This window comes from Mus caroli, unplaced genomic scaffold, assembly GCF_978045245.1.
Source record: "Mus caroli unplaced genomic scaffold, Mus_caroli_1 scaffold_12, whole genome shotgun sequence".
Taxonomy (NCBI): domain Eukaryota; kingdom Metazoa; phylum Chordata; class Mammalia; order Rodentia; family Muridae; genus Mus; species Mus caroli.
Genome location: NW_028227267.1, coordinates 4,424,992 through 4,451,200, shown reverse-complemented (window position 1 = coordinate 4,451,200; position 26,209 = coordinate 4,424,992). Strand labels below are relative to the sequence as shown.

At 42.3% G+C, this 26,209-nt stretch overlaps 1 protein-coding gene across 2 annotated transcripts in view; it reads left to right on the top strand.

Annotated features, from left to right (window-relative positions):
• The window catches only part of Nek10 (NIMA related kinase 10), a 233,251-nt gene that overhangs the window by 47,992 nt on the left and 159,050 nt on the right, over positions 1 to 26,209 (top strand). For both annotated transcript variants that reach the window (XM_085828353.1, XM_085828354.1), the window contains 10 exons: positions 1,352 to 1,491; positions 2,950 to 3,011; positions 4,993 to 5,070; positions 6,576 to 6,640; positions 8,019 to 8,121; positions 8,206 to 8,334; positions 8,827 to 8,964; positions 10,803 to 10,848; positions 13,036 to 13,157; positions 13,269 to 13,371. In XM_085828353.1, the coding sequence (XP_085684479.1) occupies positions 1,352 to 1,491; positions 2,950 to 3,011; positions 4,993 to 5,070; positions 6,576 to 6,640; positions 8,019 to 8,121; positions 8,206 to 8,334; positions 8,827 to 8,964; positions 10,803 to 10,848; positions 13,036 to 13,157; positions 13,269 to 13,371 (986 nt within the window). The remainder of the gene's footprint in view (positions 1 to 1,351; positions 1,492 to 2,949; positions 3,012 to 4,992; positions 5,071 to 6,575; positions 6,641 to 8,018; positions 8,122 to 8,205; positions 8,335 to 8,826; positions 8,965 to 10,802; positions 10,849 to 13,035; positions 13,158 to 13,268; positions 13,372 to 26,209) is intronic.

The following is a 26,209-nucleotide window of genomic DNA, read 5'->3' as shown; positions in this document are numbered from 1 at the left end:
ACACCTCCCACCTCACACTGTACACCTCCCACCTCACACTGTACACCTCCCACCTCACACTGTACACCTCCCACCTCACACTGTACACCTCCCACCTCACACTGTACACCTCCCACCTCACACTGTACACCTCCCACCTCACACTGTACACCTCCCATCTCACACTGTACACCTCCCACCTCACACTGTACACCTCCCACCTCACACTGTACACCTCCCATCTCACACTGTACACCTCCCACCTCACACTGTACACCTCCCACCTCACACTGTACACCTCCCACCTCACACTGTACACCTCCCACCTCACACTGTACACCTCCCACCTCACACTGTACACCTCCCACCTCACACTGTACACCTCCCACCTCACACTGTACACCTCCCACCTCACACTGTACACCTCCCACCTCACACTGTACACCTCCCATCTCACACTGTACACCTCCCACCTCACACTGTACACCTCCCACCTCACACTGTACACCTCCCACCTCACACTGTACACCTCCCACCTCACACTGTACACCTCCCACCGCACACTATACACCTCCCATCTCACACTGTACACCTCCCATCTCACACTGTACACCTCCCACCTCACACTGTACACCTCCCACCTCACACTGTACACCTCCCACCTCACACTGTACACCTCCCACCTCACACTGTACACCTCCCATCTCACACTGTACACCTCCCACCTCACACTGTACACCTCCCATCTCACACTGTACACCTCCCATCTCACACTGTACACCTCCCACCTCACACTGTACACCTCCCACCTCACACTGTACACCTCCCACCTCACACTGTACACCTCCCACCTCACACTGTACACCTCCCACCTCACACTGTACACCTCCCACCTCACACTGTACACCTCCCACCTCACACTGTACACCTCCCACCTCACACTGTACACCTCCCACCTCACACTGTACACCTCCCACCTCACACTGTACACCTCCCACCTCACACTGTACACCTCCCACCTCACACTGTACACCTCCCACCGCACACTATACACCTCCCATCTCACACTGTACACCTCCCATCTCACACTGTACACCTCCCACCTCACACTGTACACCTCCCATCTCACACTGTACACCTCCCACCTCACACTGTACACCTCCCATCTCACACTGTACACCACACTTGGTTTTAACCGAATTTACAGATGAAGCATTAAGAATATAGAAAACCCCATGATTCAGAGGAGGCAAAGTATTCTATTTATTTGTTTGTTTATTATACAAAATACAAGTTTGTTGTGGCATTTCATTGTGTTTGAGGCACAGAAGAGAAAGAATAAATGGCCTGAATAGTAGCCTTCCTTTTATAGAGACAGAAATTTTGTTTCCGACCGTTCTTCCATCGGAAGCCTGTCCAGTGCAAATGCCGCAGGACGCATCCAGCAGCTTCATTTGTCAGAAGATTTAAGCCCTGGAGAAATCGAGGAAAATACTGTCTCTCTCCAAGCAGGTATCTTTCTTACAAGACTGAGTTTCATTACTTAAAACTGCATTCTTTATTGTGTTGTTATTCCTTGTTAGAACACTAGTATAGTGGTGTGGTGATTATACAGTTTTCAGGATTCCCAATGTGTAATGGTAAAAATGTGAATGTCAGAGCCTTCTTCAGTACAGGTCTTGGGCTGAACGGTTAACTGTACAAAGAGATGATCACTGCTCCGGCTGGGTTAAAGCGCCTGGGTTGATCTAGGCTAGAACCATGCTTCCTATAGTTTCCTTCTTCTTAGAGTATCCTATTTGATACAAATGTCCCACCTCCCAAAGGGACAGCAGGTCTTGTTCCACACACCAGATCCAAGGAGAAGAGAGAGTTGACAAGTGCATGGCCTTTTGAAGGGAAGCCAAAGGCAAGCTAAGTCTGTTCCTGGTAGAGCTTCCTCTGGCAAGCACTTATCAGGGTGCCTGACCTCTGGGCTTAGTGTGTGCTTCTGGCTAGCCTGGACCATGGAACAGCCTGGGAAGGATCACAGGGTACTGGAGGCTAGTGGAGCTTGGGGAGGCTCTGAGACATGGAGCAAGCATGGCAGAGGGCAATGGCATAAAACTGGTTTGCTTTGTTCATAGCTATTTACTACTAGAGAATGAAGAAGTTTCCTCAGAGATGTGTGAAAGCAGAGAACGAAGATCTTTCTTCTTTTTGATGTTTGTGTGCACTTAGAATGCCCTTTATGTCTTGTGCTGAGCTACCTGTTTAAAGGTTTCCAAGTGTCCATGTTAGCTGCTCTCAGAGCTCCTGGTTCTCTGGATGCTCTCAGAGTGGTGCAATTGTTGGTAACCACAGTGTGATTATAGGGAGAGCCAGTGCCTAGAGAGGGACACAAGAGACTTGGAGGCTGGAACTCCCTATGCATTATGCTCAGTGGGGTACCTAGGGTACACTTAGTCTTCTGGGGCTGTATCCATAACATGGGTTGATTGACACCACCCATCTCACATATAAGTAAGAAATATAAACAATTAGTGCCAACTGAGTATTTCCTCGATCGAGGCCATGTGCCATTAGCCATGTTCCTCAAGACCCTGTCCTTCAGCTTTGCTCGTGTGAAACAACGATGGCAAGTCAGTTATAAGGGCATTGTGGGAATTACCTGGTGATGGATGGAAGAGTTTAGCATAACATGGTTACATTTCCATGAGTGCATAGAAGGGCTCAGGAGGAGGAACTGTGTCTCAGTATACAATGCCATGAGAGGCAGGCAGGGGGCAGAAAGGGCACTAGGACTCCTGGACCTGAGGAGTAGCAGTCTGTCACTCTCTCTACAGTGAAGAAAACAGTCTGATCACCAGGATTTGGGTACCGTATTGAAAGCAGTCATTCATTTACCTGCCCGTGTGTTGTATTCCTAATGACTGCTGGGCACATGTTGGGTATTGGGGATTATGAAAGATTTGGTTGCTTCCTTCCTAGCCTGCTGTGCTGCCCTCACCGAGCTGGCCCTCAATGATACCAATGCCCACCAAGTGGTACAGGTAAGAACATCATGACCAGGCCCTTTCGGTTGTAGTTTTTATTCCAGAATATTGGCTTGAGGACCCATCATACAGTTTAAAAAATATTTTAGCATTTCTTCTCATTTAGTGTGTAGAATTCCATTTAACATTTCTTCTCATTTAGTGTGTACAATCCCATTTTATACTTTTGTTCTTCCTCCGTAACTTGGTTAAATCATGCTCTAGCTTTCTTTCCAGTTATGATGAAATACTGACTGATAGCAGCTTCAGGCAGGAGAGGGTCTATTTGGCAGACTCTTCAGGTAACAGTTCATCACTGAGGGAAACCAGAGCAGGGACTCAAGGCCGGAAACCTGGAGGCAAGAATGGAAACAGAGGTCATGGAAGAGTGCAGCTTATTGGCTTGCTTCCTCTGGTGTGTGCTCACCCTGCTTCCTTATACAACCCATAACCACCTGCCTTGGGATGGCACTGCCCACACTGTGCTGGACCCTTCTAAATCAATTAACAATCAAGAACATGTACCACACACACACACACACTCACAAACTAGGCAGAGTTATCTGAGGGCTGTGTCAACTTAGTAGCTGAAGCCCAACATAACTTAGACCACTTGAGGCTGACTGATGCCGGTATCTTCTCCCTGCATCAGTTGCAGTCCTTTTCATTTGAGTATTTGTTGGAGTAATTCCTTCTTGATTAGTTTTACAGAGGAAAGACAGATACTTGCAATTTCATCTTTAGAATATACGGTGGAAGTGGGGGTGGAGTGGGGGCAGCATGGCCAGTGGGAAGAACAGCCAGGTTGGCCACAGTTCCTCTTGTCTTAGTTTGCCAGCTTTGCTACCCCTGAAAATGGCTCCACCTCTCATGAATTTACTTATGAATAAAACAGAGTTATGAAATGATCTACAGCATAGCTGCAGCTACAAGGGTTATATTTGGCAAGGCAGACACGATGTTCACACAAACATAAATGATAGCTGGCAGAAAGTTGAAACAGGCTTCTGCTTTAGTTCACCTCCATGTGTATGTTGTAGGAAGTCCAAAACAGTGCCGTTTTCACAGTTCACTTGATTTCCTTAGAATGTTTGTTTGTGTCATTTTTCCTTTTCTTAAAAAGATCTATTTTACAACGGACAATCTCTGGGTATCCTCTAATTATCAAAAGCAGAAAGGGAGAGACTATGCTTTACAGTTGAAATTGGTATTCGCAATGTATGTACATCTGTATGTTTATGTGTCTGTTCATTCATGTGTGGGTGTGTGCAATGCATGTGTGTGTGGAGGCCAGAGCTAGTGTTCATCAGATGTCCACTTAAAAAAAATTAAGATAAAGCAAATGATGCATGGATGGCTTTGCCTGTGGGTCTGTGCCTGCCAAGCCAGAAGGGGGTGCTGCATTCCCGGAGTTGGAGTTACAGGTGTCTGTGAGTCACCAACATGGGTGCCACGTACCAAATTCTGGTCCTCTGCAGGAACAGTGTGTTCTGACTTCCCATCACCCAACCTTGTTTCTGAGACAGGGTGTTTCATTGGCACAGGGCTCACTGGCTTGGGTAGACTGGCTGGCCAGTAATGCCCCTTCAGCACTGGGATTACAAGCAAGCCACCTTACCCAGCTGATCACTGTTTGTTTGTTTGTTTGTTTTTAACTTCAGCTCTGGGGATTGAACTTAGATCCTCATGCTTGTGTGGCAAGCACATCACTGACTGTGCTGTCACTCCAGCCCCATAATTTAAATAGAAAGAGTTGCTTTGTTTGTTCATATTCTCCATCCTTTGTTTTTAAAATATTTAAATCACTCCAAGTTTATATAAATCATTTTATAAAACTATTATATAATTCTGCAGTCTTTGGCACTTAAAAGTATTGAACTGGTGCTTTTAATATTGTTTTTCCTCTTTGTTTATACTATTGTGAGGATGCTTTGCTGCTTCTGAATTGCTTGTCTCTATGACTAATGGTCACTGATACATGATTTCTTTATTTTTCTAGGAAAATGGTGTATATACAATAGCAAAATTAATTTTACCAAATAAACAATCGAATGCAGCACAAACTAATCTACTACAGGTAATAAGCCTGTCTGTTGCTCTTTATCTCAACATAGTGAGCTGTGGATAGCCTGTGGTAAAATGGTGCCTACTTTTGGGGATTGTTCAGGTTAGCAGTGGGCTCTGTGCTGATGGTAAGGACTGTGCTTGGGGACGGAGTCTATGAAAACCATTGACGACAGAAAGCACAAACGACGGGGAGTGGGGGGAGACACAGAGAGAGATAGAGACAGAGAGAGAGAGATAGAGAGAAAGAGCAACAGACACACACACACACACACACAGAGAGAGAGAGAGAGAGAGAGAGATGGAGAGAGGGAGACAGAGACACACAGAGACACAGAGATACCAAGACACACACATAGACAGAGAGAGACAAAAACAGAGACACAGAGACAGAGAGAGACAGAGAGAGACAGAGACACACATATACAGAGACAGAGAGACAGAGATACACACAGAGACAGACAGACAGACACACAAACATACACACAGACACACACACACACACACACAGAGAGAGAGAGAGAGAGAGAGAGAGAGAGAGAGAGAGAGACTAAAGTAGTTTATTCAGTGGCTTCTTTGGTCATCAGCTGGTTGTACTTTCAGGAAAATTTCCCTTATACACCAGAATATAACAATGGAAAGATGGTTGTCAACTTTAAACATGAACCATAGTCACCAACATTTTGCCTTTAAAAAGGAAAGCCCAGGCTTTGCTGGATGAGAAGGCCTTTAAAAGGCAATGAGGAGCCACTTGGCACAGCTGCTCTAGGGCAGCAGAGATTTCCAAGGGAGTATCGGCAGGGTAGAGATGGGGAATTTAGAGTACTTGGGCACAGGTAGCATGCTAAGCAGCTTGGGTCTGTGTCTTGGACAGAGTGTCAAAGGCCCAAAGTTGGCACAAATAAATAGTCCCCTTGATGTTTTTCTGAGGAGTGAGCTTTAGGGGCTGTGTTCCAAGTGACACCAGAATGACAAAAATTCACGTTTGAGGAGCTGTAGTTCATCATTCTTATTAAGTCACAAAAGGGAAAAAGAAAGCAGTGAGGTCAGTGTGCATGTTACTCAGGAGAGCCGCCTGTCAGGCTTGCATCCAGCACGCTTGTTACCGTTTTACTATGGCCTTGTTGCTGGTGGCTACTCAGTCGCAGAAGCTGAATGAATTGTAGGGTGTTCACAGCGTCTAGCAGGGTGTGAGTCTTGTGTTCCTGCATATCTCTGGAGGTTGGCTTCCCTGGCAGAAGGTTATTTCTTATTTCTTTGCTCATTTTGTACTTTCTAGAAAGAAATTAAGGGCTAGTGAGACGTAAGCAGGGCCACATCTCCAGCATGGCACAGTATTGTAGCATCAACCTGGCAGGCAGGAGGGGGCGCCCAGGGTTGGAGGTAGCTTATGAGTCTCGTGGAGGTCCGCGACTCACAAGGAGGCTTCTGTAATGTCACTTCCTGGGGATGCTGGAGTGAAAATGGCTTTCTTTGTTGCACTGCTCTTTAAGAGTCATATTCTTTTTCTTTTCCTAGTGTTATGCTTTCAGAACCCTGAGGTTTCTCTTCAGTATGGAAAGGAACAGGCCACTCTTTAAAAGGTAGGAGCTTGGAGCAATGTGGCCGATGGTTAAACTGAAGCTCCTTTTAGGCCGGCATGCTTCTGTAGGCGCCATGGAAAGAGAATGGTTACATGCAAGCTGTGCCTCTGCAGCCTTCTCTGTCTCCACAGCTACCTCACAGGCTAGGTGACTGCTGGACAACTCCTCACTGGCCATGTAACTGCTTAGGCACTGTTTTTTTTTTTAATTTTTAATATTTTTTATTACATATTTTCCTCAATTACATTTCCAATGCTATCCCAAAAGTCCCCCATAGCGCCCCCTACTTCCCTACCCACCCATTCCCATTCTTTTGGCCCTGGCATTCCCCTATATTGGGGCATATAAAGTTTGCAAGTTTAGGCACTGGTTTTAATTAAAGATATTAACATCTTGAATATATAGAACCAAGATACATACCTTTTTTTTTTTTTTTTAACCATTTAGAAATTCCAAAGTTATTCTGATCATTTCCTCTTACCAACCAAGAGTGCCCCTGATAGGCTGGGACCCAGGGATGGGCCAGATGTGAGGTACCAAGTCTGGTGGAAGTGCAAGCCTTAGAAAGCAGACACATTCATTACACATATGGTACATGCACACCATGTGAACACAATCTAGGTCCACAACTTCACCAGATGTTATTGGTGTGAGAAACTAGATGTTATAACAAATCCTTTGTGAAGAAGGTGTCAATTATATTATTGCTTTATTCTTCCATGATATTTGAACTTAAGGAAAACATTATTATAAACCTTCATTTCACGACCCAAAGCCATCCATTTTAATGAATGATGAACATTTTAAGAGGCCTCTGAAGCCAAAACTTTGTAAATGCATACTTTACATTTTTTTCAGTTACCAGTATTTTATTCTCATAAAACATTTAAAAATTAAAAGGATATTTACATCTTGGAGCTAAGTTTAGAACTGTAACAAATGACTTAATCTAAGTGCTAAATATTTAGTAAAAAACCCAACAAACATCCTCTTTTAAAATGCTTATTGTCTGTAATCCCCAAATAAATTACAAAGAAGGCTTTGCTATAGTCTGCTTTGGTTATATTGTCTTTTATTGCCATAGAAACAAAGACTGTGAGGCCCACCCACCCCTCCCCCGTTCCAAGTGTGACATGCAGTGCAGCTCACTGAGGTGCAGTGCTGTGCAGTGATCTGTAGAACATTGCTTACTCTACAGGAAGTACAGCTGGAGTGCAGATCTGCATGATATGCCAGAGCATATTGCTTCTTACTCTGCTGATTGCCTAATGAAGTTAGGTTTGTTCGTAGGGTTAGTTGGTGAGCCAGCTGTATCCAGAAGGGAAGCATTGGCGCACTGTTCCCCAGCTCCACTTTAAGTGTGTGTGTTTCCCTGTAGACTTTTTCCGACCGACCTGTTTGAGACCTTCATTGACATAGGACATTACGTTCGTGATATTGGTGCTTATAAGGACTTGGTATCACAGTTGAATTTACTATTGGTAAGTCTTGGGTTCTAAATATTTGGGCAGGCTGCTCTGGGATCAGGATAGTAGTAACCAATTTTCCTTTTATGACTTGGTTAGGAAGATGAGCTGAAGCAAATTGCTGAGAATATTGAAAGCATCAATCAGAAGAAAGCGCCCTTGAAGTACATAGGTGACTATGCTGTGTTGGACCACCTTGGAAGTGGAGCTTTTGGCTGTGTTTATAAGGTGAGTCTGCCCTGGGAGATAGTCCTCATGTTTCAAAACAAATTTGAAGTCACACTCCAGAAGGTCATACTCATGTTAATTGAAGTCCTTATCATTGAAAACTAGTGAAGAAGTACAGATAGAGATGAGAATGCTGGTTGTTTCCAACACTGGGTGGTAATTATGTGGGTGTTGCCTTGGCTCTCAGGTCCAGTACCTGGTCCCTGACAGGGCATCCTTCACAGAAAATTTATCAAAGTAGCTTGTCCCAGTGCATGACATAGTTTATAAACTTTCACCAGTGTTTCTACACCTGCCCAGGGAAAGCCTATTGAGTCCTGCAGTGGGGACCAGACCAGAATGTAACAGGTTTGAGCTCTCTCAGCTTAGTGTAAATGCAGCTAGACTCTCATGCTATGTGTTGGTAAACCATGTAATTTTGTTATTCTAGTTCATCTGTCTTTGTCTAACCCTCAATTCTCAGCATTTAATTAATTGTTTTCCTTATTGTAGGTTAGAAAGCGTAGTGGTCAAAATCTTTTAGCAATGAAGGAGGTCAATTTGCATAACCCAGCATTTGGAAAGGATAAGAAAGACCGAGACAGCAGTGTGAAGAACATTGTTTCTGAATTAACAATAATTAAGGAGCAGGTAAATATTGTCTTATTTCTGAGATGTCTCTGACATAAATGTCATTGGAGCTGAGCTCTGCTGCTGTTCTTATCCATGCTGTTTATAAATAATCAGTTCAGTATGAAATACTGGACATTGGTGCAGTGATATTTTTGCCAGTGTTTTTCCTAAAGCTTGTTATTGAGTCATGGAAACTCTTTTAGGAGTTTATAGCAGGGCCTTGGATGCAAAACAGTTGAGCTTACAAGCCAGAACACACCATGTATGCTTAGCTCCTGAGTTACTACATAGGAACAGGAGAAAGACACCCTTAATGGAGTGCTGGGAATTTGAGAAAGACCACCCTCCAACTTCAGTCAGGTAAAACCAACCTGTTGACACCCCTCAAGTCTAGCTTATTAAATCTAAAATGTAGGTTTTGTTTCATTTCTCCTTTCTAGAGCAGGCTTGTAGTCTAGGCTGGTCTTAACCCTGCTCTGTAGTAGAGACTGACCTTCAACCCCCCCCCCCCCCCCGTCCCCGGCTCCCTGTCCTAAATGCTGGGATTAGAGGTGGGCCCCACTGTCTTCTGGGTTATTTTTATTATCACGAATATGTGACATAATCGCTCAATTAGCTGTCATTATGAAGGAGTATTGGAGGAAAACGGAGCACAGACGGGAAATGGGAATTCTTTTTGTAATCCAAGAAGACGCTGGTTCCTTTCCCAGCTCTCCTTGTTTGTGCATTTCTGTCTCTAAGTTCTGGGAAGCTGCCAGCCTCACTGTGCCCTGCAGTTATGTTGGCTTGGTGTCACAAACATGATCTTTATTCATTGAAACCTACAGTTTGACATTACTAAATTACAACAAAAGTCACCAATAATGGATTAGATCGTAAGAAGCCATCCCATCCCTTCAGAAACTCATCCTGTCCCCACTTGATAGTTGATTTGGGTGCTAATTTGTTTAAGTGCATTTCCTAAGAAAAAGGGTCCAGAAGAGGCCAATCAGGGTGCCATAGTTTAGATTTTGACATCACTGAAGATCATCCACTTGCTCGCTCCTGTGGGACGAGCAGGACGTCATGGAATACAGAAGCCGTAGGCATGGGAGTGAGAGACCCTGTCTGCTAGAGGTGACAATGAGCACAGCACAGAGGCTTCGAACTACCAGGCTTAGAGAATGGCACAAGTTGGTATTATTCCCTGTTCCATGCAACTGCTGGTGACCCCTTCCCATCCCAAGTGGGAAAAGCAGCAGAAAGGACACTTCCAGGGCTGAGGGCTCCTTTTTACACTCCCAGTAAGGGCTGAGGGACAGACCCATTCCTTGCTGTAGAATAGGCTGACAAATGTCACTGCTGCCTGGGAAGCCACATCCTGGCTACTCTGCTGCTGATGACCCTGAGACTGCTGGGTTTTTGTGAGTAGCAGCTACGTGGGCCCCACTCAGAGGGACACTCAGAGGCACAAACCATTTATAGACATCATGGCAATTCCTCTGAAACAAGACACTTTACCTAGAAACTACATTATAAATAAATAGTTGGAGACATTTTACATCATTTTTCTTTTTTAGAACTTTCTCCCTCCCTGTGTAGCTGAGTCCCAACCCTGGGGCAGAGCATGCTAAGGGAATCGTTAAGGAACTGCTCAGTGCTAAACCTGTCCACTGCCCATTAGGAAGTGCAGCACCTTCTAGCCTGGTTCACAAAGGCATGGAGTACACTGTCTCTTTCATTAACTTAAAAGCAATACATTTAAAAAAGTCATTTAAAACCTTAAATGGCAGCTGGTAGTCTTAGATGAAACTTCAGTGTACAAAAGCTTGTGTTTTGAAAAGTCTGATAAGTGTTTGCTATTTGTTTTCTTACAGCTTTATCATCCCAATGTTGTACGTTATTATAAAACATTTTTGGAAAGTAAGTATGAATTGCTTTCTAAGTAAGGAAACATATGTTTGTTACTTACATACATTTATATTATATCGTCAGAAAATAAACCCATTCAGCTATTTTCTACTGGCTTTTATTATTAGGCATTGCTTTCTTAGGCAGTAAAATATGTTTTAATTGATGATCTGAAAATACTTAAAATATTTTGATCTCTATTATATACAGGCACAGTATGAATAAACAAAAATAATTAAATTATTGTACAAAAAAGAACTGTAGAAGAAAAGGAGAAAAGAGAACTAAAGCATGATGTTTTATTTTTCTTTTTGCAAGCTCACAGCAGCATCTAGTGGCATTTTCCACCCCTAATAAAATGGATTGGACTCCGCCTTCCAGGTTTTTCTCACAAATTTCAGTAGATGCCACCAGGTGGCGCCAGAGTCCTGGCTGAGCCTGCAGGCTGGCTGCTTGTTTCCTGCTTGTGGGATGGAGAGCACAGTCAAACAAAGGCAAACTCAGTTGCTTGTTTACAAGTGAAGGAAGCATTGAATTTAACCATCTGTAGCATAAAATCCTGAAGTATTAGCCGGGCATGGTGACCCAGTCCTGTAATCCCAGCACTTGAGAGGCAGAGGCAGGCGAATCTCTTAAATTCAACAATGCGTTCCAAGATAGGGCTACATACACACAGAGAAACCCTGTCTCAGAAAACAAAGGAAGGACGGATGGAAGGAAGGGAGGAAGGAAGAGAGGAAGAAAGAGAGGAAGAAAGAGAGAAACAAACAAACCAACAAACAAATCCTGAAGTACTTCTTTGTGCAGGAAAATACATAGCTGTGACACAGAGCTGTCAGGGCTCACTGGGTGCCACTTTACCAGTGCTAATATTAAAAAGCTTTTCTGAGCCAGTCATTATGGGACATGCCTTTAATCCCAGCACTTCAGAGGCAGAGGCACACTGTGTGTGTTTAAGGACAATCTGATCTACATAGTGAGTTTCAGGATGGGCATGGCTGGATAGAGAGACCCCGTCTCAATACTAAACAAAAGCTGTTCTGTATGCAGCTCAATTGTTATGTTTTTACCCATTTCCCTTCTCTAAGTGATTTAGATGGACTCCTTCCTCCTTACGTGCTAGTTCTTAATATGGGGATTGTTTCCTGTAATTGAAGCGATCAGATTTAGTTTCTGACTTAGACTGAAGAAGTAAGGACAAGTCATTACAAAAACAAAACACTTAACCCAACGGCTTCCAAAATGAATCGTAGGAAATGTAAAACATGTACAATATTATCAAGTTATAAACTGCGACGAAGAAGACTATAATTTGAGAAAATGAAAACAAACAGCTAAGCATAGTGCAGACAATATGTATTTCTTGGAATGGTGAAACTTGGGATCTAAAAATGTCCGTAAGAGAGATGTTATATGGTTTATTCATTTTTGCAATCCTGTGAAAAGCAACAGGAAGAACAGTGTGCTTACATTCATGCTGCAGTGTGAGACTGGTGGAGAAGCCAGTGGGCAGGATGGGAGATGTCTGTCCTTTGCAGACAAGTTGTGTATGTGTGTATTTTGTGTATGTCCAACAGTCAGAAAAGACACATGTCACATATCATTATTAGTAGTTCAAATTGGCTTTAAAGGAGTGTGTTCAGAGAACAAAAGCAGCAACAAGAAAACCCAAATAGTGCTAAACCCTTGTAAACCCTAACATAAAATCAGAGTCCAGGTCCTGTCTACTCTAGAGGGGCCTAACAGTAATTTCTGTCATGGGTCTGTGTTATTGCAACATCATAGCGTGATCCGTGGGTAAGTTTGTATGACATAATCTATGTCACCATACAAAATGCAATTTATAATGCGGTTTTCTGAACGTCTTATTTGATCCGAGGTACTAAGAGGCAGGCCTTGTGACTTGAGACAGTTGGCTTATTGTCTTTGACATGGTTCGGGCATTCTATGGTATAAGCAGAAAATGATTATGCTTGCCTGAGAGGAGAAAGTCTGGAGCCAGAGGAAGTTGCTGCTAGGCTGTGACTGCCCCAAGGGCAGCTCTGTGCTCTGCCAGCATTCAGTGGATCCTGATACTAAGTTTTCAGTTTTATGCTCCACACACCCCTTGGAAAGCCCAGGTTCTAATTTGTGAAGGTTTTCCCGGGGGGGCTTTACACTGACTTTACATTTCTGTGACTCCTTTGTGCTTTTGCATAGATGACAGGTTGTATATTGTTATGGAGCTGATAGAAGGAGCCCCACTTGGAGAGCACTTTAATTCTTTGAAGGAAAAACATCACCATTTTAGCGAAGAGCGACTGTGGAAAATATTTATACAGGTACACTTCATTGACATTTTCTTTATACAACAAAGTTCTGGGCTACCTTAGAGATGCGTTGTTGGTTACATATATGGCAGGAATCAAATTTGCTTCCATTCTTGTTTCAAGCTGTGCTTAGCTCTTCGGTATCTGCACAAGGAGAAGAGGATTGTTCACAGAGATCTCACGCCAAACAACATTATGTTGGGAGATAAGGACAAAGTGACAGTTAGTAAGTATAAAAGTCTTCAACTTTTTAACTGAAGAAGTTCTGAATATCAGTTGAGAAATGTACCCCATTTCAGAGAGGTGGTGCATGTCAGGAGAACCTTTGGCATAGATGGAAATGTTCTCTCTGAGTTGTCCAGTGGAGTGAGTAAGCACTAGCCACATGATACTCCTGGGCAAGTGGAACGTGGCCCCTGTGGCTGAGGAAATGAACTTTTATATTTCATTAACTTTTGAGCTGGGTATTGGTATGCACACATTGGAAGGTGGAGGCAGATGGATCTGGAGTTCAAGGCCAATTTCAGTGACATAGCAAGTTGATACTAGCCTAAACCAAGCTCTTTTTCAAAAAGCCAAACCAAACCAAAACCAGCAATAACAAAAAACTCAATAAGCAAAATTCTTTTGTTAAATTATAATTACTTTCCACATCCCTGAGACAATGATTGCACAATATTGGATAATGGCAATACTGTTTTAAATGACTGTTTTGCTCATATGAGAGATACAGTACTCTTAGGATGCTTCTGTGTTTAATTTAACTCCTCAATTAATGCTTTCTGAGTTTTTCTTTCTACCTCATAAACAGAAGCTTTGCTGATTAACACATTGAGCACATTGTTTTGGACTATTTTATCTCAGTCTATCTTAAAGGTATCAGACTTGCAGGGCTTTACAAACACAGCGACTTATATCCTTTGACATAGCTGTTTGTTTCATTGGTTGGTGTTTTCATCTGTAGCAGAAAGGCAGATAACAGTAAATTAAATTTCATTGATTAGGACAGAGTTAGGGGGCACTTCAGCACTGGAGAGGCAGGAGCAGAGGCAGAGAGGCAGAGAGGCAGAGAGGCAGAGAGGCAGAGAGGCAGAGAGGCAGAGAGGCAGAGAGGCAGAGAGGCAGAGAGGCAGAGAGGCAGAGAGGCAGAGAGGCAGAGAGGCAGAGAGGCAGAGGAGAGGCAGAGAGGCAGAGAGGTAGAGGAGAGGCAGAGAGGTAGAGGAGAGGCAGAGAGGCAGAGAGAGACAGAGAGAGGCAGAGAGAGGCAGAGGCAGAGAGAGGCAGAGGCAGAGGAAGAAGAGGCAGAAGAAGAGGCAGAAGAAGAGGCAGAAAGGCAGAGGCAGAGGCAGGGAGGTATGAGGGGGCAGAGAGACAGGGAGGCAAGGAAGCAGAAAGGCAGGGAGACAGGGAGAAAGAAAGAGAGAGAGAGAGAGAGAGAGAGACAGACAGACAGACAGACAGACAGACAGACAAAGGCAGAGTCAGGTAGATTTCTTTGAATCTGAGGCTAGCCAGTCCTATGTAGATTTTGTTTCCAAAAAATAAATGAATAAGTAAAAAATAAATACTAATAACAGTACTACTACTACTAATTAAAACTTTCCCCTCTAAATTAGAAGGTTTACTTTTACCCTATATTTTTCTAACTCTCCATGGTTAACTAATTTTTAGTTCAGAGTGAATCTATTTTTTCTCTGAGCCTTTTTCCTCTTGTTTGGGATATGTATGGTTAACTAGCTACAAAGGGGAGACACTCTTCATGTAGACTTTTAGTCTCTACACAGGTTGCTTCTGAGATTCCTACAGTAAAAGAATGTTTGAGAACACACTACTAGAGTGCAGGCTTGTCTATGAATTCTGTATAAAGATGTTATGGAACACAGCAAGTTCTAGAGCAATTGATGATAAAGGGATTCATTAAAAAAACAAAACAAGACAAAACCCCCAAACCACCACCAACAAAACCTGGCCACTTGGTATTGGATACCAATTGCTTGCTCTTCCCTGGGAGACTCTTTCTTCCTCTCTGAGAATTCCTTAGGTGCCAATAGTCCTCTGTGTGGGACTGAGGGCTCCTGGACTTTCCCAGTTTGCTTTCCGATGTCTTCTGTTGTCTTTCTTCAATTATGTTTGCTTTGTGAGTGTAGCTTCTAACATTCTTAGGAAGCACAGTCTCACAGCAAAGTCCCTGGTTTTCTGGCTTTTACGAATCTTTCTCCCCCTCTTCTGCAATTGGGACTGGGCTCTACAATTTGGCATTTTGATTAGTTGTGATTTTCTGTAATGTTACAAGATACAAGTAATATTATCCAGATTGAATAGGTTATATTTATGTAATATATGTGTATGTGTGCACATATGTGTGTGTATGTATGTATATATAATATATATGTATGTATGTACATACATACATATATGTGACAACACTTAATGAAAAAAGAGGCCATGAATTTGAAAAATAACAAGGAGGGGGTATATGGAAGGAGGGGTATATTTTGGAGGGAGGAAGGGAAGGGGGAAATGATATAATTCTAAATCTCAAAAAATAAAAAAAAATAAAAATAAAAGGAGTGGTGTTAACATTTTTCCTGATCGTTGCCACCTCCCAGTGGATAGTTTAGAGGTCAATTTGTAGGTCCCAGCTCCCCAATGGGAGGGACATCCAACTTGCACTTGATTTCAGAATAAAATGTTTTCTAAAGCAGGGATGGTGATGTGGAGGGAGAAAGCACCTCAGGGGGCCCATGCCAAGGCATCCCTCACCCATGCCCTGAGAAATTGGCTCTAGGACAGGCTTAGTATAAAAGGAAGTTTATTTGGGAGTAGGAGGAGACCTGGAAAAGGGACAGAGGTGGAGAGAGGACTGAAATGAGAAGGACAGAGAGAAGGGAGAAGAGAGGAGGGGAAAAGACTGGCTGGAGCCATGTGGAAAGAGAGAAAGAGGAGAGGAGAGGGGAGGGGAGGGGAGGGGAAGAGAGGGGAAGGGAGGGGGAGAGAGAGGGAGAGAGAGGGGAGAGGGGAGGGAACAGAGAAGAGGGGAAAGAAGAGAGGAGAGAGAGGGGAGGAGGTACTGAGGGATCTTCTTATATGCCTGACTCCTGGCTCTTAACTAGCAGGGTGGGTGTTGCTAGGTAATAGTTGGGCGGAAGCTAAGGAGGAGGCCATTAAATGGACATTCCCCATACTCAAGTGCATTCACAAATCAGAATTCAAATTTATTGGCCAGATTTTTAAAAGTAGAACATACTGTATTATTTTGAAAAATAAAAATAACTTAAAATAGAAACTGTTTAGATAAACCTTCAATATAAAGTCACTTGGTAATATTTTCAAGCTAATGAATTATGAAATAAAGAACCAAGAAATCAAACAGTTGTGAATCTTTATCTTGGACAAACATTTGTTTAATCATTTGAAATCAACCATAATTGTGTTTACCATAAACTTTTTACAAATCTGTTTTGTTTTTACTCAAGATTTTTAAAAATTAATTTACTTCTACATATTTCAATTTATAAGTCGAAGGGTATTATTAAAATTGTGAGCTTGAATTTCATAGCAGATTGTGTTATATCCTAGAAAACACACTAAACTCCTCCTATATGGCTATTTAAGTGATATTTTCCCCAAATAATAGCTAACTGTACATATTATTTCCTTACTGGATTAATAACTACAGTCATCTCCTTGCTGTATTTAAACATACTGAATCTACTCCATTCTTTTTTAGCTTAGTTTTTATATTTATACTTTATTTCATGGCACACATTGAAATAGTTTACAGAATAAAACAGTGAGACCATGCTTATGAAGTTACCTGATCCATTTTTTCCATTTCCAGATGGTATTTGACTTTCATCATGATGGTTTAGTTTTCCTAGTCCCAGTTGGCCATCTACATGCTGTCAGTATAGCTCAGGGTTAAAGCAATTCTCAGTGTTTACGTCATTATCAGTGTGCAGTTATTGCCCAGACAAATTACCTTTCCTTTCTTATAGACCTTTTTGCTTTCCTTCAAGCTAATAGTTGCCTTCCTTTCTGCTTGTGTTTCTATGTATCCACCCTGATCTCTTTTCAGCTCTCTCATAATGATGCTGAGTATTATCTGCATGGTGTCCACAGTGTAGATCAGGGAAACTGCCAGTCTTCTATTCCTGGATACCCTACTCTTGTAGCTGTAGCAGCAGTGTAAACTGAGCTTTCCTTTCTGTCTGGTGCACAGCTGGTATTCTGGAACTTTCCATTTGCTCGTACTCTTTGCCCCTGCATCAGCATCTTGAATACTGAAGCTTCAGCTAAGCACCAGGAGCTCCTGGCCTTCCTGATTTTGAAGGCGTTTGTTTCTTCATGCTTCCAGATCCTGCCCGACTGATAGGAATCTGAGTTCCAGTCTAACTTTCATGAGCTACTATATCTCCTTAGAAAATTTCAGGGTGTTCCTTTCACCCTTGGCCCTGTATGGGCCTTTATTTAGCATAAAAGTTTATGTGTCTTATCTCTCTCTACTTGTACCTCAGTTATTTCTTCAGATTTATTTTTTAGTCATTTAATTGAACATTTGACTTTTAATAGTAGTTTTGATCTTTGAATGTTCCACAATGTTCTCTGTTCCATCCTAGAAGGACCTGGCTTTTATTCCCCAGTGTAAGGGAGACTTCTTTCCTCAACAGCCCACATAGCTTCTGTATTTTCTGGTCCATCTTTGTTTCCCCCTTGCTTAGCTGCTTAGTCTGATCTCTTTTATTCCTTTTGGATATTTCCCTTATGCTTCTGGCAATGAAGGGCAGTCTTTAATGTTACAGAAGAGACTGGAAACAGTTGTTGGAAACACTCTGTGTTCTAGCCAGGGCCATTACCTGGGGACTTGTAGCATGATAGAGATTTCTTCAGAGATCCTGAAGTTGGTATCCATCCAAGCCTTGCTCCAAAGAAGCTGTCTCAGGTCTGGCCCATCCCCCCAGTTGGCTGCTGTGTTGTTGTTGTGGGAGCCATGTATTTGGCAGGCTCAGGGGACGATATTCAATTTGGATTTTCACCGAGTTCCCTTGGATATAGCCATCTGCTGGCTGGTGCCTTGTTGGCTGTGGTACTTTTGAACTTTGAATCTCTGTGCGCACTGTGTGGGTAGGAGGGGGCCTGGGACTCCATCTTTAGCTCTACAAGGTCCATGACTTTGACCTTTGAATGGCCTTTGCTCTTTGTTTTCTCAGAGGTGTGGAAAGTGTGCCCAGCCAGGTCTGTCCCCTATGCTCCTTCTTCCTCACCATCTTCCAAGGTGTCACTGATACAGCTTGTTCCTCCCTGTCCCCACACCCATTCTCAAAGACAGCCCCCTCCCCATATTTTAGCAAGGCTTTGAGAACTGCAGGAGATAAGCTTGATCAGTCCCTCTTTAAACCGGAAGTGGACAGGCCAGCTATGTTAATTAGGTATAAACAGTAGGCATAGCAACACACTTCCTTTTTATGTTGACTCTGCAACTTTAAAAATATACCCTCAGCTTGTGCCAGGCTCCCTAAAACCATCACTTGTGCTTAGAAGAATGAGCAACTGCCCACTTCGGTTTCCTTCTCTGCCTCTTGCTGCTTTACTGCCCAATCCACTGACTTAATACTTCTTACAGTTCCACTTAGCAGTGATTAAACTAAAAGTGTCTCTTACTTTCTGGACATTTTAGCTTGTATGAGGGAGCGTAAGACAACTAGACCCATAGAAGTTGGGAGGAATAGCCCAGGGGCAGATTTGCTGCAATGTGATTTTTTTTTTTTTTTCTACCACAGCGATGGTGTAACCAGGACAATGCATGATGTTATTTTCATCAGGGAGTAGAAGATGACTTTCTGACTAACACAATAATACAGAGCCTTTACATAACTCTTTAACAATATCTTAAATGCAATAGGTGTCTTGGATTTTTATCAGTATCTATCACAGTTGATTAAAATGTGGCTGTAACTTAGTTTTAAAAGGTACTATGGTAAAATATTATTGCACCAATTCCCCCCCCCCCTCCCAATTTCAGGAAGGTAGATGAAGTGTGTGTGTGTGTGTGTGTGTGTGTGTGTGACTGCACTTGGCAATGCTGCTAACAAAGGTGCTTTAGCTGATGAAAGATATTACCACAAAGGGGCAGTCACCGCAAGGCTGAAGCCACCAGAGCCAGAGCTTGCAACAGCTGCCTGGGTGGATTCATTATGTCTCCTCCACAAAGGGGCAAACTTTCTGTAGTGGGGTTTTCTTTGTGGAGGTGAAAAGTTTATTTACTTTCAGAAAAGAAGCATATATTTGTCAACTGAAGTCAGAGGTGAATGGGGCAAAGTGAATTGAAAAACAAACAAACAAACAAACAAACAAACAAGAAAACAAGATAAAAAGCCATTAGGGGAACCCAGATATTCTCCTTCTCAGTGTATGTGTTGAGGTTGACTTGCAGTTGTTTTTAGTAAGCATTTCACTGTAGTTTGCTGCTACTCAGGAATGGTTGGGAGCACCAGCATAGTCCATGTGCATGGACTTAAAGACCTTTTCACATTGGTTTCCCACCACTGGGCATCAGACTCAATGTTCCTGGGCAGGCGGTGCTGCTCCTTTCCAACCCAACCACAGTCTCTCTGCTTTCAGTGTGTGAGTCTGTTTTGATTTGAAAACTACCATCTGCACACAGGCAATGACATATGCCCAGGCAGGGCTTCTGCATATTTTGATGGTGTTTGAGGCACAGGTGGAAACAGACAGTGGGCAAAGCAGTCAGCTCTAAGTGCTGCCACCTGCCATGTGACACCCACACTGTGCTGGGACATCACAGAACAGCCCCAAGGAACACATGCCTGAACCTACAATTTTATATTGCTTGGCCTTTTCAAATGTCCATATTTTAATGGAAAATTTCACCTCTCCTGCTTTCTTGGCACCCAAATAAAGAGAAGAAAAACAAAACACAAAGCTCATATAATGTTAGATAATAATTTCAGACATCGGCTTTTTTGTATGGCTTAGGTCACATGTTCCTGCTCAAGGGTATACACTATAAATGTCCTTGACAAGTGATACCTGGTTTGATGTTGGTGGTAGTAACAAGGCCATACTTGATTCTACATGACATTTATCAAAGGCTTGATGCTTATCAAATGCTGCTACTGTGAAGCAGGTGCCTACAGGGTGCATATAAAGCAAAAGGCACGGCTTCTGCTCTCTGAGTAGACAGACACGTGCTGCCACCAGCAAGATGAGCTGCACAGATGGGAACCTCCTTCAGAGTTTGTGGTGATGATGCAGGACAGTGAGGGCTAGAATGCAAATGGAAGTACTGCATCCGTCAGGATGGGACAGAAGCACGGGGTAGTGAGGACGGGACAGGTTATGCTGTGACAACAAAGAGCCTGAAAGTCTCAGCAACTTAAAACAGTGGTAGACAGTAGCCTGTGGGACAAATCCAGACATGTCTGTTTTTATATGTCTTGTGAACTATTAATGGTTCTTATATTTTAAAGTTTTTTTGTTATTTTCTTATTCATTTATTCATTCATTTATTCATTTCCATCCAGATCACAGCCCTTCCCCTTCTCCCAGCCCCACCCTTTCAAATCTCTCCCCTCATTACCCCTCCTCTTCTCTTCAGAGAAGAGGCAGCCCTCCACCCCACCCTGCCCTACCATATCAAGTCATGTAGATAAGACTGTTCTTCAGCTCACAGACATCCATGTCTGCCTCTACTTCTATCTCAGTCTTCTGAGTGCTAGGATATAAGGCAGGTATCCTCACACACAGAATGTATTTTTTCATTATTTATTTATTCATTTTGCATCCTGATTGCAGCCTCTCTCCCTCTTTTCCTCCCAGGCCCACCCTCATAGTCTCCTCCCTGAATTCACCCCTCTCCTTTTTCTCAGAGAAGGGGAGGTCCTTCATGGGTATCCCCCTTCCCACACATTCAGACATCCAGACTTAGTAGGGCTTAGCACATCTTCTCCCACTGAGGCCAGAAAAAGCAGCCCAGCTAGAGGAAGGGAATCAAAAGGCAGGCAACAGAGTCTGATTCAGAGCCCCCTGCACCAATTGTTAAAAGACCTACATGAAGACCAAGCTGCACATCTGCTACAAATGTGCAGGGGGGCTAGATCCAGCCACTATATGCTCTTTGGTTGGTGGTTCAGTCTCTGTCAGCCCCCATGGGACCAGATTAGTGGAAGACCTCTATAGGTCTTCTTGTGTTCTTGATCACTCTGGCTCTCTCAAGCCCCACCTCCCTCAACTTTTCCACAAGACTCCCTGATATTGCTTAATGTTTGGCTGTGGCTCTCTGATTATGTTTCTATCATCTGCTTGATAAAGCCTCTCAGAAGACAGTTAGGCTAGGCTCCTGTCTGCAAGCATAGCAGAGTATTATCTATTGATAATATCAGGGGTTATTGATAGTATCAGGGGTTGCCTCTCTCCCATGGCGTGGGTCTCAAGTTGGGCCAGTCATTGGTTGGCCATTCCCTCAATCTCTGCTCCATCTTTATCACTGCACATCTTATAATCAGGAAAAAAATTTAGGTGAAAGGTTTTGTAGCTGGGTTGGTATCCCTTTCTCTCCACTGGAAGTTCTGCCTGTCTACAGGAGAGAGCAAATTCAGTTTCCATATTCCTTACTGCTAGGAGTCTCAGCTAGGGTCACCCCAACAGACACCTCAGAACCTATCCTAGGTCTGCAGCTCATCCTAAAAATGCCCCACTCCCACTGGTTTCTGTTCTCTTTCTTAGCCCTCTACTATACCTCAACGTATCCCCACCTCCACCCCTTCCCACCTCTTCCCATCCAGTTTTCTCCCTCTATTCACTTTGGAAGTATATCTTATTTCCCCTTCTGAGTGAGATTCAAGCATCCTCCCTTGGACCCTCCTTGTTACTTAGCTTCTTTGAGTCTGTGGATTGTAGCATGGTTATTCTGCACTTTATGATTAATGTCTACTTATAATTGATTACATATCATGTATGTCTTTCTGGGTCTGAGTTACCTCACTCAGGATGATATTTTCTGATTCCATCCATTTGACCACAAATTTCATGATGTCTTTATTTCTGATAACTAAGTAGTATTCCATTGAATAAATATACTACATTTTCTTTATCCATTCTTCTGTTGAGGGATATCTAGGTTGTTTCCCGTTTCTGGGCATTATGTATAAAGCTGCTATGAGCATAGTTGAACAAATGTGCCTGTGGTATAGTGGGACATCTTTTAGGTATATGCTCAGGAATAGTATAACTGGATCTTAAGGTAGAAGTATTCTCAGTTTTCTGAGAAATTACAAATTGATTTCCAAAGTGATTGAAAAATTCACACTCCCACCAGCAATGGAATAGTGTACTTCTTGGAGTGTACCACATCCTGGCCTGCATGTATTCTCACTTAAGTTTTGAATTTTAGTCATTCTGACGGGTATAAGATGGAATCTTAGCGTCCTTTTGATTTGCATTTCCCTCATCACTAAGGATGTTGAACATTTCTTTAAATGTTTTTGTCTTTATGAATTTCTCCTTTGAGAACTCTCTGTTTGGCTTTCTACCCCATTTTTAAATTGGGTTATTTGGTTTGTTGTTGTCTAATTTCTTGAGTTCTTTATGTATTTTGGATATTAGTCCTCTGTTGGATATAAGGTTGGTGAGTATCTTTTCTCAATCTGCAGGCTGCCCTTTTGTTCTATTGATGGTGGCCTTGGCCTTACAGAAGCTTTTCAGTTTCCTGAGGTTCCAATTATCAACTGTTGATCTTAGTGCCTGAGCGATTGCTATTCTGCTCAGGAAGTTATCTCCTGTACCAATGTGTTCAAGGCTATTCCCCACTTTCTCTTTTATTAAAGTGTATCTGGTTTAGTCTTTGATCCTCTTGGACTTGTTTTGTGCAGGGTGATAAATAAGGATCTATTTGCATTCTTCTACATGCAGATATCCAGTTATACTAGCATCATTTATTTTCTTTCTTCCATGTATGGTTTGGCTTCTTTGTAAAAAACCAAGTGTCTGAAGGTGCTTTGGTTTATTGCTAGATCTTGGATTCTATTCTGTTGATCAACCTGTCTACCATGTGTCTTTATTATTATTATTATTATTATTATTATTATTATTATTGCTATTGCTCTGTAGTATAGTTTGAAATCCAGGAAGGTGTTATTTCCAGAAGTTTGTTTATTGTATCGGATTCTTTTAGCTATCCTGTTTTTTTTTCCATATAAAGATAAGGATTGTTTTTGATGGTCTGTAAAGAATTGAGTTGAAATTTTGATTGGAATTGCGTTGAATCTGTAGAATGCTTTTGGTAATATAGTTATTTTTACTATTTTAATCCTACCAGTCCATGAGCATGGGGGATCTTTCCATCATCTGAGGTCTTCAATTTCTTTCTTCAGAGACTTGAATTTCTTGTCATATAGACCTTTCACTTGTTTGGATAAAGTTACACCAAAATATTTTTGTGTCATTTGTGGTTACTGTAAAGGGTATTATTTTGCTAATTTCTTTCTCAGTTCATTTATCATTTGTATAAAAAGAGGGCTACTGAATTTTTTTGAGTTAATTTTATATCAAGCCATTTTGCTGAAGATATTTATCAGCTGTCAGAGTTCTCTGGTAGAATTTTTGGGGTCACTTATATATACTAACAAATGATCTATGAGTAGTGATACTTTGACTTCTTCCTTTCCAATTTTTATCCCTTTAATCTCCTTTAGTTGTTTTATTGCTCTAGCTAGAACTTCAAGTACTATATTGAATAGGTGCAGAGAGAGTGCGAAGTCTTTTCTTGTCCCCGATTTTAGGGAACTTACTTTAAATTGGATATTGGCTTGCTGTATATTTTCTTTATTGTGTTTAGGTATGCACCTTGTATCTATGATTTCTCCAAAACTTTTAACATGAAGGGGTATTGGATTTTGTAAAAGCTTTTTCAGCATCTTATGAGATTATCATGCAATTTTTTTATTATTGGATATTTTATTTACTTACATTTCAAATGTTATCCTCTTTCCCGGTTTCCCCTCCAGAAACCACTTATCCCCTCCCTTTCCCCCGTTTCTATGAGGGTGCTCCTGCCAACACACTCCTGACTTCCTGCCCCGGCATTTCCCTACACTGGGGCATCAAGCCTTCATAGGACCAAGGGCTTCTTCTCCCATTGATGCTCAACAAGGACATCCACTACTACATATGCAGCAGGGGCTATGGGTCAATCCATGTTTTGGTTGGTGGTCTAGTCCCTGAGATTTAGGGAGGACTGGTTAGTTGATAATGTTGTTCTTCCTATGGGGTTGAAAACCCCTTCAGTTCCTTCAGTCCTTTCTCTAACTCCTCCATTGAGGACCCTGTGCTCAGTCCAATGGTTGGCTGTGAGCATCTGCCTCTGTATTTGTCAGGCTCTGGCATAACATCTCAGAAGACAGCTATATCGGACTCCTGTCAGCAAGCACTTCTTACCATCTACAATAATGTCTGGGTTTGTTGACTGTATATGGGATGGATCCACAGGTGAGACAGAGTCTGGATGACCTTTCCTTCAGTCCCTGCTCCACACTTTGTATCTGTATTTACTTCTGTGAGAATTCTGTTACCTCTTCTAAGAAGGATTGAAGCATCCACACTTGGATTCTCCTTCTTCTTCAGCTTCATGTATGTGGTCTGTGAATTGTATCTTGAGTATTCCAAGCTTTTGGGCTATTATACACTTATCAGTGAGTGCATACCATGTGTGTCATTTTGTGACTGGGTTACCTCACTCAAGATGATATTGTCTAGTTGCATCCATTTGCCTGTTAATTTCATGAAGTCATAATTTTTAATAGCAGACTAGTACTCCATTGTGTAAATGTACCACATTTCCTGTATCCATTCCTCTGTTGAGGGGCATCTGGGTTCTTTCCAGCTTCCGGCTATTACAAATAAGGCTGCTATGAACATAGTGGAGCATGTGTCCTTGTTATATATTGGAGCACCTTTTGGGTATATACCCAGGAGTGGCTGAGTCCTCAGGTAATACTATGTCCAATTTTCTGAGGAACCTCCAGACTGATTTCTAGAGTGGTTGTACCAGCTTGCAATCTTACCAAGAATGGAGGAGTGCTCCTCTTTCTCCCCATCTTCACCAGCATCTGCTGTCACCTGAGTTTTTGATCTTAGCCATTCTGACTGGTGTGAGGTGGGATCTCATGGTTGTTTTCATTTGCATTTCCCTGATGACTAAGGATGTTGAACATTTTTTTAGGTGCTTCTGGACCATTTGAGTTTCCTCAGCTGAAAATTCTTTGTTCAGTTTTGTACCCCATTTTAAAATAGGTTAATTTGATTGTCTGGGGTCTAAGTTTTTGAGTTGTTTGTATATATTTGATACTAACCCTCTATAGCTTATAGAATTGGTAAAGATCCTTTCCCAATCTGTTGGTTGACATTTTGTCCTATTGAGTGTCCTTTATCTTACAGAAGCTTTGTAATTTTATGAGGTCCCATTTGTCAATTCTTGATTTAAGAGCATAAGCCATTGATGTTCTGTTCAGGAAAATTTCCCCTGTGCCCATGTGTTTGAGGCTTTCCCCCAATCTCTCCTTTATAAGTTTCAGTGTCTCTGGTTTTATGTGCAGGTCCTTGATCCACTTGGACTTGATCTTTGTACAAGGAGATAAGAACGGTTCAGTTTGCAGTCTTCTACATGCTGACCTCCAGTTGAACCAGCACCATTTGTTGAAAATGCTGTCTTTTTTCCACTGAATGGTTATAGCTCCTTTCTCAAAGATCAAGTGACCATGGGTGTGTGGCTTCATTTATTTCATTGAACTACCTGCCTGTCTCTGTACCAATACCATGCAGTTTTTATCACTATTGCTTGAGGTCAGGAATGGTGATTCCCCCAGAAGTTCTTTTATTGTTGAGAATAGTTTTCACTATCCTGGGTTTTTGGTTATTCCAAATGAATTTTCAAATTTCCCTCTCTACCTCTATGAAGAATTGAGTTGGAATTTTGATGGCAATCATTGGAAATGGAAGATTTTTCCATCTTCTGAGATATTTTTCTATTTCTTTCTTCAGAGACTGGA